This window comes from Mercenaria mercenaria, chromosome 2 (assembly GCF_021730395.1).
Source record: "Mercenaria mercenaria strain notata chromosome 2, MADL_Memer_1, whole genome shotgun sequence".
Taxonomy (NCBI): Eukaryota; Metazoa; Mollusca; class Bivalvia; order Venerida; family Veneridae; genus Mercenaria; species Mercenaria mercenaria.
Window position 1 is genome coordinate 65,452,964 of NC_069362.1, and position 14,258 is coordinate 65,467,221.

Sequence of the window (14,258 nt, forward strand, 5' to 3'; positions counted from 1 at the left end):
TCCAGTTTCGAACTTGATCTAGATATCATAAAGATGAACATTCTGACCAATTTTCATGAAGATCCATTGAAAAATATGGCCTCTAGGGAGGTCACAAGGTTTTTCTATTTTTAGACCTACTGACCTAGTTTTGGACCACACTTGACCCAGTTTCGAACTTGACCTAGATATCATCAAGATAAACATTCTGACCAACTTTCATAAAGATCCCATGAAAAATGTGACCTCTAGAGTGGTCACAAGCAAAAGTTTACGGACGGACGCACGGACGCCACGCAATCACAAAAGCTCACCTTGTCACTTTGTGACAGGTGAGCTAAAAATAACGTAATGCAAATCTTGTATAAATCCTTTGCAGGCCAGAGTCAGTATAACAATCTTTTTAATTTTAAAACATAGATAAACACTTTAAGTGTTTTAGTCAATCTTACCTGTGGCTTGTTGGTATTTCTCTAATCCAAGATAAATCGATTTACATATTCCTGTATGATTTGCGCAAAGTCCACCACAGTTCTCTGTAAGTGACCTGAAGTTGTTTGAAGCACTGAATGTATTAAAGGCAGACATTCCTCTACAAGGATCCCATTGAGATGTTACATTTCTTACTGTTAAATCTTCATGAAACTTTGCACTAACTCTGTTCTTCAGGAAAGACACAGCAACTTCTGTCATAACATTACACAGCTGTTTAACAGTTTCATCTTCTGTTGGTGTCCCACATTTTTGTAACAGATCAAAATTGTCGAGGGCTCCACGCGGTGGATAAGGAAAGAGGAAACTCAGCTTACCGGAATGTATAAAGTCATGAAGACATGTGTAATCCTTTACCTCTGCAATATAAAATATCAAAAGAGAAATTCTACCAGCCATAATATACTTCAGCATTCTGCAAATTCATATTATTGCTACAAATTGGACAAGAAGGCCATGATGGCCCTAAATCACTCGCATGAATTTCACAGCTAGGTTGAAGGTAGAGAATCATGCAATGAAACTATCTGTGAAATTATTTCAAAATCTTACCAGCAGTTTCAAAAGATGATGATGTTACGAATTATCCTGGGAAATATACTCCTAAAATTGCACAAAATGGGCAAAAACTAAATGTCACAAAATTACTCCAAATTCAAAAGAAACTAGAGATGCTTTTGAGAAAAGTGCATGTCTCCCACAACTGCCTAATCATCCAAATAGTAAGTCAGTCTTTATATACTGTTTACTTAATCCACATGTGCATGCGCTTTCCTGACACCAAAAGGACGCCTATAGGTTATAACACACTAAATAGTTGTTGTTCTTTATTCTATATAAAATTGACCTAATTCCAATGACCGCAGCACACATCAGGACCCATTTTAAATTTCTGTAAGCTATATTTTCTTGAAGAATATTGTCAGCACTAACTAAAAATCAAAAGAAAAGTGGGGGTCATGTTTGATGAAAGAAAAATAATTTCAGTCAAACACACAACTGCAAAATCAGCTAAAAAATAAGACCCCTAATTATACTGGTGGAGTATGATCTACGTTTCCGTGAAAAATTTTGTAATGTTGTTATTTCATTATGAAAATGCTACCTACATGTCAAGCATAGATCTGTAATGTGATTTTAGTAAAAAAAAAAATGCAAAGAAAATAAGAAAAATAGCTCTACAGAGCAAAACTAGAATGTGTCTGTAGGACACAGGGTGTGCCCCCCACTGGTACATTTGTCACAAATAAGGGGCAATAATTCAAATGTTTGCAGTCTTAATAGGGTATAGCCTCAACAAACATTTTATGAAAAGGATTCATTATTCTAGGCCCTATACTTTTTGAGCTATGAGCATCACAAACAGTAAATCCACTATTCTGGCTATTTTAAGGGCCATAACTCTGTAATAAGAGCTAAGATTCTCAAGAAGAATGCCAAGTGTGCAAGGTCACATCAAGTTAAAGACTCCAGCAAGGTTTCCTGAATATACATCTAATACTTTTTGAGCTAGGCACATAATTAGGTGAAAAAGTGCATTTTTTACTATTTCAGGGGCCATAACTTTAAAAATAGGGGGTGGAGCCAGCCAAATAATTAGAGAGTGCAAGTTAATATCATGATCAAGACATATGCAAGTTTTCAACCATTTATATTAAATACTTTTTGAGCTAGGTGTGTCACAAGGTGAAAATGTACATTTTTTACTATTTCAGGGGCCGTAACTCTAAAAACAGGGGGCGGACCCAAATGAAAAATAGGAGGTGCACAAGTTCATATCATGATTAAGACTCATGCAAGGTTTCATGAATCTATATCAAACACTTTTTGAGCTAGGCATGTCACAAGGTGAAAATGTGCATTTTTGACTATTTCAGGGGCCATAACTCTGAAAATAGGGGGCGGAACCAGACAAACAAGAGCTGTCTGATGACAGCGCGCTCGACTATTCGAAGAATTGATTGAAGAATGGGGTCAAAATATTTCCACGGATATTCAGACAAAAGATATAAATAGATTAGACAAACAATTTTCCTGTATTACTTTGATTTCGATAAGTCTTGCACTAAATGGCAATATATGAGCCAATTTCAAAGTCCAAAAAGGGCCATAATTCAGTCAAAATAGTTATGAACTCTTGCCTACAGATGTAAATCATAATGATAAGCAAGTGTTCAAAGTTTAAAAGCCATATGTCAAATTGTTTTGACAAAACATGGACTTGTATGAAAACAGAACCAATTTCAAAGTCCAAAAGGGGCCATAATTCAGCCAAAATAGATGACAGAGTTAATATGTTCTCTTTCCTACAGAGAGAGACTATTATACTAAACAAGTGATAAAAGTTTCAAAGCCATATGTCAAACACTTTACAAAAAATATGAACTGGTACGAAAAACTTAACCAAGATTTCTAAGTCAAAAGGGGCCAAAATTCAGCCAAAATCCTTGATGGAGTTATGTACTCTTGCCTATAACTGGACATGGTGATGGTAAACAGGTGTTGAAAGTTTCAAAGCTTTATCTCAAAAGACTTTGTCTAAATATGAACTGGTACGAAATATTAACCCAGATTTCTAAGTCAAAAAGGCTATAATTTAGCCAAACCCCTTGATGGAGTTATGTGCTTTTGCCTATAACTGGACATGGTGATGGTAAACAAGTGTTGAAAGTTTCAAAGCTTTATCTCAAAAGACTTTGTCTAAATATGAACTGGTACGAAAAACTTAACCAAGATTTCTAAGTCAAAAGGGGCCATAATTCAGCCAAAATCCCCGATGGAGTTATGTACTCTTGCCTATAACTGGCCATGGTGATGGTAAACGAGTGTTGAAAGTTTCAAAGCTTTATCTCAAAAGACTTTGTCTAAATATGAACTGGTACGAAAAACTTAACCAAGATTTCTAAGTCAAAAGGGGCCATAATTCAGCCAAAATCCCCGATGGAGTTATGTACTCTTGCCTATAACTGGCCATGGTGATGGTAAACGAGTGTTGAAAGTTTCAAAGCTTTATCTTAAAAGACTTTGTCAAAATATGAACTGCTACGAAAAACTTAACCATGATTTCTAAGTCAAAAGGGGCCATAATTCAGCCAAAATCCTTGATTGAGTTATGTGCTTTTGCCTATAACTGGCCATGATGATGGTAAACAAGTGTTGAAAGTTTCAAAGCTTTATCTCAAAAGACTTTGTCAAAATGTGGACTGGCACGAAAAACTTAACCAAGGTGTGACGCAGACGCCGATGCCGTGGTGAGTAGGATAGCTCTACTTATTCTTCGAATAGTCGAGCTAAAAAAGGAGGTGTGCAAGTTCATATCATGATTAAGACTCATGCAAGGTTTTATGAATCTATATCAATATACTTTTTGAGCTAGGCGTGTCACAAGGTGAAAATGTGCAATTTTGACTATTTCAGGGGCCATAACTCTGAAAATAGGCGGCGGAGCCAGATGAAAAATAGGAGGTGCGCAAGTTCATATCATGATTAAGACTGTTGCAAGGTTTCATGAATCTATATCAAATACTTTTTTAGCTAGGCATGTCACAAGGTGAAAATGTGCATTTTTGACTATTTCAGGGGCCATAACTCTGAAAATAGGAGGCGGAGCCAGACGAAAAATAGGAGGTGCACAAGTTCATATCATGATTAAGACTCATGCAAGGTTTCATGAATGTATATCAAATACTTTTGAGCTAGGCATGTCACAAGGTAAAAATGTGCATTTTTGACTATTTCAGGGGCCATAACTCTGAAAATAGGGGGCAGAGCCAGACGAAAGATAGGTGCGCAAGTTCATATCATGATAAAGACTCATGTAAGGAAGGTTTCATCAATTTATATCAAATACTTTTCGAGCTAGGCGCGAACTTCGGACGCACGGTCAAAACAAAATCTATATGCCCCCACCACTCATGGGTGGGGTGGGGCACAAAAACTGAGGACTATTTGTATCCGCCATTATGCGACTACCTTTTTTTTTTCGCGCCATTTTTCTTTTTAGTGTCTGTATGCCCGTTTAGGGGTCAGTCTTTATATACTGTTTACTAAATCCACAGGTGCATGAGTAAAACTGCGCAAGAAATCCGAGTGTTTTTGGTAAATCAAGGGCCATAATTCCGAAGTACCTAGGCGATTTGGCTAGTTATCGAACTTGTTCGAGCACTTATTGGCAGACACATTTTGTTGAAGTTTGGTGAAGATTGGATGAGAAATGTTCGACTTAGAGTGCGGACAAGCTTTTTGACAGACACACACACACAGACTGGAGTAACTCAATATGTCTCCTACACCACTGTGGGAGACATAAATACTGTTCAGTGTGACAAAACATCAAGTACTGAAGGATAACTAATATTTACATAAAAACACATGTGTGAGAAACATACTGTTCAAGTACCTAGCACTTTCAAAAATATAGTTTGCTATGGGAAATGGACTTTCAACTTTACATTGTTAAGTGCTGTATGAATTTAAAGCATGACAGAGTAAATGTCCGGCTGTAATATTATGTCCTGCTTTCTTGAATGATTTCATCTTTCAGTTATAATGACCATAATGAAGTAATATATTCCTGGTTAGGTTTCAACACATAGTTTGTTTCAGGTCAAAATCAGAGATCAAACTCTAAAGCTGATTTTCCTTAGCAGGGCCCTGTCACTGAGTTTAAAAAAGATTGAGCCACTTTTTGCACAGCATATGTGGGAGGGTGGGTGTGTGGGGGGGTGGAGGTGTTAGCCCGAGGGTGTTCCCATATCTGTTTGAACCAAATTTGCAATTTCTTAGAAGGGGAGATCACTGTAGCACGCTAATAAATGGCGCGGTTCAGATTTTATTGCTGACTTGCATTAGCGGTGTAACTGTAATTTAACACCCTGACAAAATATATCATTGTAAACGTAATGATCGGAAGATGGTTTCTTGTGGTTTTCGGCGAATTTAAGAGTTTTTGAAAAATCAATTTGTTTTTGAACGACAGGTTTTGGAATTTAATTCGTTTTTCATGAATATCATTTCGTTTTAACGATAAAACGATGCTTATCTGAAGCCCTGCAATTTACCATCAACAGTAAATTAAGTTTGGACATAAGCAGTGAGTTACAGTGTGGTAATGTTTTGCTAAACTCCTGTTAATTATCAATTATAAGTGAGCCAGACACTTTCTATTTAATCAAATCAAGCATAACTTGAATAATCCATAATTATTATGGCCTACACAATTTAGATATTTATAGTATATAAACAAGGGAGGTTTAAAGACCAATGTTGGCAAAAAGCCGGTCAATATGAGTATTGACCGGGCTGGCAGTCAATACTGGTTAAAAGTTATATAAATAAAACCGGTCAATAGTGGTCAATACCGGACAATACTGGTCGATTCAATACTATAGCCACTCTTGGTTGGTCAGTACTGGTTTATTAAACATTTTTACATAATGTACATTCACAGATTAGCACATGCTGTAATAGTAATATAAAAATAATAAAGCAATTTGAACTAGAAGATGCTTTTGTAAAAAAGCGCATGTCTCCCCCAATGCAAAGTCGTATAGGCAACAAGTCAATAGGGGTCAGGAGCAAAAGTCAAAGAGACACTGATGGTTGGCTGCAATAGGGATCATCTACTTGGCATGTCCAGTCATCCCGCTAAGTTTCAACACTCTTGGCCTAGTGGTTCTCAAGTCACTGTTCAGGCTCCTGTGACCTTGACCTTTGATCAAGTGACCCCAAAATAAATAGGGGTCATCTACTCTGCATGTCCAATCATCCTATTAAGTTTCAACATTCTAGGTCAAGTGGTTCTCAAGTTATTGATCGGAAATTGTTTTCCATGTTCAGGCTCCTGTGACCTTGACCTTTAACAGAGTGACCCCAAAATCGATAGGGGTCATCTACTCTGCATGTTCAATCATCCTATGAAGTTTCAACATTCTGGATCATGAGGTTCTCAAGTTATTGATCGGAAATGGTTATCAATGTTCAGGCCCCTGTGACCTTGACCTTTAATGGAGTGACCCCAAAAACAATAGGGGTCATTTACTCTGCATGACCAATCATCCTATGAAGTTTCAACATTCTGGGTCAAGTGGTACTCAAGTTATTGATCGGAAATGGTTTTCAATGTTCAGGCCCCTGTGACCTTGACCTTTATGGAGTGACCCCAAAAACAATAGGGGTCATCTACTCTACATGACCAATCATCCTATGAAGTTTCAACATTCTGGGTCAAGTGGTTCTCTAGTTATTGATCGGAAATGGTTTTCAATGTTCAGGCCCCTGTGACCTTGACCTTTGATGGAGTGACCCCAAAAACAATTGGGGTCGTCTACTCTAGCAGCCCTACAACCCTATTAAGTTTGAAGGTTCTAGATCAAATGGTTCTCCAGTAATTGATCGGAAATGAAGTGTGACGTAGTACGGACGGACAGGGCAAAAACAATATGTCTCCCCCCCCCCAGAGGTGGGGGGGGCGACATAATAATATAAAGTTTTGTTCATTAAAAAGTAAAGTGGTCAATACTGGTCGATTCAATTTTGGTTCTCGGCAATGTGTCCTGGTCAGGCTCAATTTTGGACAATATACTTAAGACTGGTCAATACTAGTTTATTCAATGCTTTTGTCTTCTTACAGTAGCCTTTATTCTGAATTAATTAAAGATGTTATTACTATATATTACACTCATTGAAATGGACTGTACTGTTCAATTCAAATTTCTAAGAAATATTCCTTATCAGAACATGTAGTGGTCAATACTGGTCAATTGAATACTTTGACTGCATTACTTATTTTTAAGATAAAGTTACCATGTTCAAGCATTGAGAATAGTACAGGGGGATATTGATCATGACAGCTTATTAGTGATTAGATAAACAGGCCAGCAACATACCTTTTGTATATTGTAAGACATGTTGTCAATTGGGCAAAGTGACAGTTGCTATCAAAACACAAACCACTTTCACGAAAGGGTCCAGATGTTCACAGCAATTTTTCATTAAATTATTTATACCAGTAAAAATAAATAGATTTATTACTTGTGAATCAAACACTTACTCCTACAGTTTATGAAATACTTTCTACAAATTAAGTTCAGTTAAATTAGCAGTTTTTTCAAATTATTGTGACATTTTTGAAGAAAAATAATATAATTTTATCTTTGTAATCTAAGCTAACAGAAAATGTTCAATGACCAGTAAATATTCATCAAGTATTGACCAACCAGCCACTCATGACCAGTTTGGGAGTATTGGTTAGGTTGTTTTAACTAAATAATATTAATGCCTGCATTCACCATAATCAAGCCCCAAAAGCTATTAAACAGTCATTATTTAATTATCTATAAATTTTGCAAAATATCATAACAGCCAGTATTGACTAATTGACCAGTATTGACCAATCGACCAGTATTGACCGGTATTGACCACTTCAGGGAGTATTGACCAGGACGGTTTTAACCGGTTAAAACCACTAGTTAAAACCTGGGTGGTTTTAACTGCTCAACATTGGTAAAGACCTGTAGGAGTAAGTCCCAGGATGTATTATCCCGGAGATGTCAGTTGTGCAGTGGTTAGCAGGTTGGACTACAATGCCAGCGGTCCGGGTTCGATTCCCAGTCGCGGCTGATACTCCGACTAGTAGTCAGTGCTGGGTGATTTACTTAAATTGGTACTGTTTCTAGCAGTATCTGCCTAGAATGGATGCTGGGGAAGTAAATATGAGCTCGGCTGGAAATAAGTTGTTCCATCCATTCCAGGTGGGGACTTTCGTCGACTACCCACGTTAAACAAGTAACTTTACCTTAACCTTTAATGTCTTGATACCAAGCCAGTCAAAAAATTATCACACTGTCCCAAAACGTCCTACTATAAATATCTTGGAAAAGGAGGTATGTAACTACTAACTGGCTTGTGTACTACAGTGTAGAGGTATGAACCTGTACAGGTATAGATCCATACCAACTGACACTTCTAATCTGCTATTGACGATAAAGTTGTATTATTTTGATAATATTAATGAGTTAATCCAACTAATTTGATGCGATCTTAAGAAATATTGAGATAATTTTTTCATATGGGCAATATCCCCACTCGAAAGACCAAAATAGTGAAAGCAATTTCCGATAAAATTTTCACCGCTGCCGATGCTTTACATGCTATAGGTTTAAATGCCGAGTTAATCATTATTTCACTAATTGGCCATAAATTCGAATAAAACTTACATGTATCGAAAGGGGATTCAATTCCTCACTGATTTATGTAGAAATTATCAAATAATATAGCCAAAATTAAGAATTTTCTGGGGATTTAAACCTATGTATCAGGGCTCCAGATAAGATGCGTATTAGCGTAAATTACGCTTTGAAATAATGCATATACGCATGTATGATAAATTTTAAGCGTATAAAAAAGCATATGAAATTACAAAAACGCACGCAATTACTTTTTACTAGCGTAAACAAAATCTGATTCCTCTGGATGCTTTATGTAACAGAGCACGGTAAGCATTCTCCCACATTGAACGTACACATGCATTGAATGGTACTCGATAGACCTAGGTTAAACTTTATTATACACTCAAATAAATCAAATAGTTGGGAATTAATATTGACGGTACGGTAGTGTATTTTAAAGCAGCGTCGATTTAAAATATCAACTTCCACTATGGAGTAAACGACAAAAATGTCTTTTCTAAGAATAGAAAAGTGAACAAACACTAACAATTCTTTAAACCAACAAAAATGATCCCAAAAATATAGCTACAGGTAGATCTATATTGAATACTGAACTTTCATATTTTTTTGGTGAATGAAGCCAAAGCAAGCCAAGGGAGAAAAAAAGAAGCAAAAACTTGAATACTGAATTGAAACTGAACTACAACAAATTTATAGGTGTTATGTACCCAATAAATATGTTTTAAAACTCATTTCTGGTTGTTGTTTTTTTTTACATTCATTATAAGTTTTCAGGAGTAACATTACTCCTAGTCAATTTCAGATTTTACTCTTTCACAAAAAATATGAGTAAATACTCATTGGCCAAAAAAATTATTTGGAGCCCTGATGTATGTACTGTACATGATTAATGCGTACCATGTATACATACTGATATGCGCAAGCAATAAAACCAATAACTTTACATCTACATCTTTCACCCAACCGTCGATTTCCGACTATCACTGGGCGGCGCTGTCAGAGAAACAGTTGTTAAAGAAATGATATGTTACAATGTTAAAAGAATAAAAGCTAAAAAAGACAGTATGCTACAGTTAAAATAGGACAGAGGCAATAGAATTACATACTGACCACTGCCAGCCTCTCTCTAAAGATACTGAGACTGGGGCTAGATTTAACACAAGTTGGTAGGGAGTTCCAGAGTCGGATAGTCCCTGGGAAGTAGGAGTTAGAAAAGTACTGAGTGTGAGACATGGTGATTAAGTAATTTAGGTTCCTAGTTGGAATAAGATGAGATTGGTCGACTGCAACTGTCTGGGTCCTTATTTCATAAAACGTTACTAATGAATTGTGTAACCTTCTATATTGGAATGTATTCCATTCTAATGTTTTCAACATTTGTGTAACACTACTGGTGTAAATGTAGTCGTACATGACGTACCTAGCAGCTGACCTTTGGACATTTTCGACTTTGCTAGTGCGTGTTTTTTGCCAAGGATGCCAGACGCTTGAACAGTACACCAGTTGAGGGTGGACATAGATGTTAAAGGCAGCAATTTTGACCTTTTTATTGTCAGTTTTGACATTTCGTTGTATGAAGCAAAGAGTGGAAGTTGCTTTGGAACAGGGTTGGCAAAAACACGGGTTTTAAGCATATTGCCCAGCCCAGTGGGTTTTATTGGGAAAACCCAGGTTTTACAGGGTAATAATGGGCAATAGTGGGCAATATAAAATTTCAGTTCATACATCAATACATATTTCAACACTTTAGTTGACTTAGAACCCATATAGTTATGCCTGAAGCTATAAAATCTATAAAAAAAACTATTGAATAGAGATTATTATGATAATGATTGAGCAATTATTGAGCAAGATTAGGGGATTAAAGTTAGAAGTGTTAAGAACTTAAATCTGGTCATTTTACTCATGAAAGTCAGTTAAGATCACACTGTCATTTCTATCATATAAGTTATAACCATGAAACCTAAGGACCCTGTGTGGAGTTGTTTTAATGTCACAGAGGATGATTAAAAAAGATTGCAAAATCTGAACCCTAGATATAACACTATATATCTGATATGCCTAAGTGAAACAATATGCATGTCAGCCAAGATTTATTTTATACAGTTAGGGTACTTGTCTGTGATCTTTAACTCTCGAGCGCTATGAGCGTTAGAGCCTCATAAAGACAAACTCGAAAAACATTTTTACCAAGCCATGGAACCATGCCATTATTTGGCAAATATACTCCACCCCAAGTATCGTGGGAAGAAACTGTTACCAGAGCAAATTACTAAAGCACAGAACCTACTTTTTGAGGAGACTTCAGATGCTATGCCGGACTTGTTATCATTTTTAAGTGAAAAAATTAATTTGCCCATGTCTTTGTTAAATGCTGTTATAATTGAGAATACAAAACCTGTTGTGTGGTGGTGCTGTGTAGAGCGGACAAAGGCAGTTGGTGAACCACTCTGTGGGGTAGCCAAAAAACTTTTAGATATGCCGGCATCTTCTGCATCAATTTAAAGGGTGTTTTCAAATTTTGGCAGTATTCAAACAAAACTCATAGATAGACTTGGGATTGAAAAAACTGCAAAACTTGTATTCTGTTACAGAATGCTATGTGGCAAAGAAGAACTAGACTGGCAGACTATCAAAATTATGTTAAGCTAAATCTAGTTGTGACCTAGAGAGATGTATTTGTAACTATAAATATTATCACATAAAAACTATTTTGTTGCGTCAATAAACCATTGTAATTTTGTTAATAAAACTGTTCTGTCTGCTAACTATATCACTTCACCAATTGTATTAAAGTAAGTAAAACTTAATGTAAGAATAAGCTTACATTCTATAACATAGAAACTTAATTGCAGTCCTTTTTTTGTAAATTTGGGGAAGGGTACCAGGTCCCTTTTGGAGGGGAAATTTACGTCGCGAAATCATTGTTTGGAGGAATATATCTGCTGAAAAGTTGTTAAAATCAGGACTGAATGTCAAAACTAATTTCATTTTTTTTTGCATGGGGAATTTTTGGCCAAGGTGGGGAAAAAAGTATACTTTTTAGATTGGGGAATGGGGCCGAATTTCGGCCCTAAAATTAGCATAAAAAAAGGCCTGAATTGTTTAGGTAAAAAAAATAGAAACCATTCTTATTGCCCAGTATTGCCCACTTCAGTCATTTTTAGGAGTATTGCCCAACCCGGGAAAACCCGGGTTTTCCCGGTTGGGTTTACCCTCCCTGGGCGGGTAGTCGCCAACCCTGCTTTGGAAGTGATATTGTCAATGTGTTTGGACCAGTTTAGATCTTTGGAAATGGTTATGCCTAGGTATTTAGCTGCCTCACAAGTTTTTAACTCTTTACATGACTATGTACTGTGATTTATCCTCCATTATTTTGGTCCTTCAAAGTTTTGACGTTTAGATTGCCCATCACAAATAAAACAATCCGAGTGTCGAATTATTTTGACTAATTAATGAGTGACATAGCCCTCAGTTCTAATAAATCAAACAATAACATTACCCATTTCAAAAAATCTGCGCAATACTTTATCCATTGCCACATACAAATCACAAATAAAAAATGATTCATTGCATGTTCTTTGACACTCCTCCGCAGTCCATGGAAATGTTGTCATGTACCCACATATCTTTGTCAAATGTTCTTCTTTTCTTTCAGTTTCTTTGAAAAGTTCCCATGTTACATTTGAAGCTGGCAACCTTGAAATTGCATCGATATCGCATAAACTTGACTCTAATGTAATGTTTGCACAAATATCTGCGAGAACCCCCTCCGGACGGGAACAAGGTTGAAACTGTGTGACAAATCTATCGTCACTGGCTAAGTATACTGGTGGAAAGTTACATTTATTATTATTGATAACTTCTTTAAGATCAACTGGAAAAGAATTAACGAAAACAAGTATATTCGCTACAATAAACAGAAGAAAACAGTTTTCCATGTTGACGTGTTCGCTCAGCAACTGTTGACTAATAAACGGTGCGCTTAAAATAAATTTTGAACGTTACATTTCAGAAAGATATTTTGGGTGTAAGGCTACTAAATTCATTTCTATCTATCTTCCAATTAGTCAAACCCCTGCCGACAAGAAATTAGTAAGATAAGAAATAAAAGATGATAAAAGATTGAAGGAAGGTGGGTTAAAACAGGTTAAAAACAGAGCAGGTATATTATGGAGAGATATGTTTAATCTGGCTTATTGCCAGACTGAACTTGGGGCCGGACAGGGTGACAATGTCCGCGGCGGCAATGCATTCCAGTGAACAACGATTCTAGGGAAAAATGATAATTTATGATAATCTGTTTTGGTCTGGATACACTGGAATACTAAGGAATGAAATGAACGTGAATATCTAGAGACAGGGATTAGGTAGTCTGCGCTGTACGGCCCCAGTTGGTCTATGAGAGTTACAGTGTATGGGGCCCAGACTGTGGAGCAGTACTCAAGCTAAGGTCTTACAAGTGTCCTGTATGCTGTTGACTTTAGCCCTTCTGAGTGCACTTTGATGTTTCGTCTTAAGAAACCTAGAGTTTGGTTTGCTTTTTTGGTGATATTTTCTATGTGATTTTTCCATGTTAAATCATTTGAAAGAGTGATGCCAAGATACTTAGCTGATGATACTGTTTCGAGGGTTGTGTTGTGCATGACGTATTTTGTGGGGATTGCTGTGTTTCCTTTTGTGGTTTGGATTACTTGGTATTTGAATGGATTGAATTTGATGTCCCATTTAGATTTCCATTGTTCAAGTTGGTGTAGGTCGTGTTGCAGACTAGAGTGAGAGGCTACTGTCAGAGAGAGAGAGAGAGAGAGAGAGAGAGAGAGAGAGAGAGCTGTGTCGTCAGCAAAGAGCCGGACTTCAGAAGAACAAACAGTCAGGAAGATCGTTTATATAGATATATAGGAATTAGGAGAGGTCCTAGGACCGAACCCTGTGGAACTCCAATGGAAACTGGGATTTTACTGGACTTTGACCCATTAACAACTACGGACTGTGACCTGTTGTCTAGGTAACTTTTTCTCCATTTCAGAGTTTGGCCCCTTATACCATAGAAATGTAGCTTATAGAATAGTTTTTCATGGCTGACCATATCAAACGCCTTGGAGAAGTCAAGTAATATGAGGTCGACAACGGGTGTTAAGTGCTGTGTGGCGGCCGTAAAAAGTCGCTCCGACTTCATCTCAGTGTTGTTATATTTTCTGGTCCTTCGGGAGCATTGATTTCAACTCATTTAGATTTGAAGATTGAATACTGCTTAAGCCGGTGCTAGGGGGCGTGGGCAGTGTTGCATTTTCCATTACTGCTCATGAACAGACTCAATCAAACCGAGTCTGCAATTTTCACTGTTTGCATTGTTCTCGGTGCTTCCGAGGGATCTATTTTTCAGATTTTATTGGCTCCTCTGGTTCACAGACTGCAGGTTATCATCTTCTAACATAAGAAGCTGGGTTTGACATGACCTATTTTTTCGGAAACCATGCTGCAAATCATAGAACATATTACATTTTGAATGAGTTAAATGTTTTGCTATATTGAATGAGAAAATGTGTTCCAGAGTTTTGCACAAGATACAGGTAAGAGAGATTGGGGCGGTAATTG

At 36.9% G+C, this 14,258-nt stretch overlaps 1 protein-coding gene across 6 annotated transcripts in view; it reads right to left on the bottom strand.

The window, feature by feature from the left end:
* The window catches only part of LOC128555184 (trans-Golgi network integral membrane protein 2-like), a 59,588-nt gene extending 46,945 nt beyond the window's left edge, over window positions 1–12,643 (bottom strand). For 4 of the 6 annotated variants that reach the window (XM_053536783.1, XM_053536782.1, XM_053536781.1 and 1 more), the window contains exons 1-2: window positions 12,163–12,643; window positions 432–830 (exon numbers count right to left, since the gene is read on the bottom strand). In XM_053536783.1, the coding sequence (XP_053392758.1) occupies window positions 432–830; window positions 12,163–12,601 (838 nt within the window). In that variant the 5' untranslated portion in view covers window positions 12,602–12,643. The remainder of the gene's footprint in view (window positions 1–431; window positions 831–12,162) is intronic. The other 2 variants (XM_053536785.1, XM_053536784.1) reach the window with 1 other exon arrangement.
* Window positions 12,644–14,258: the final 1,615 nt, after the last annotated feature.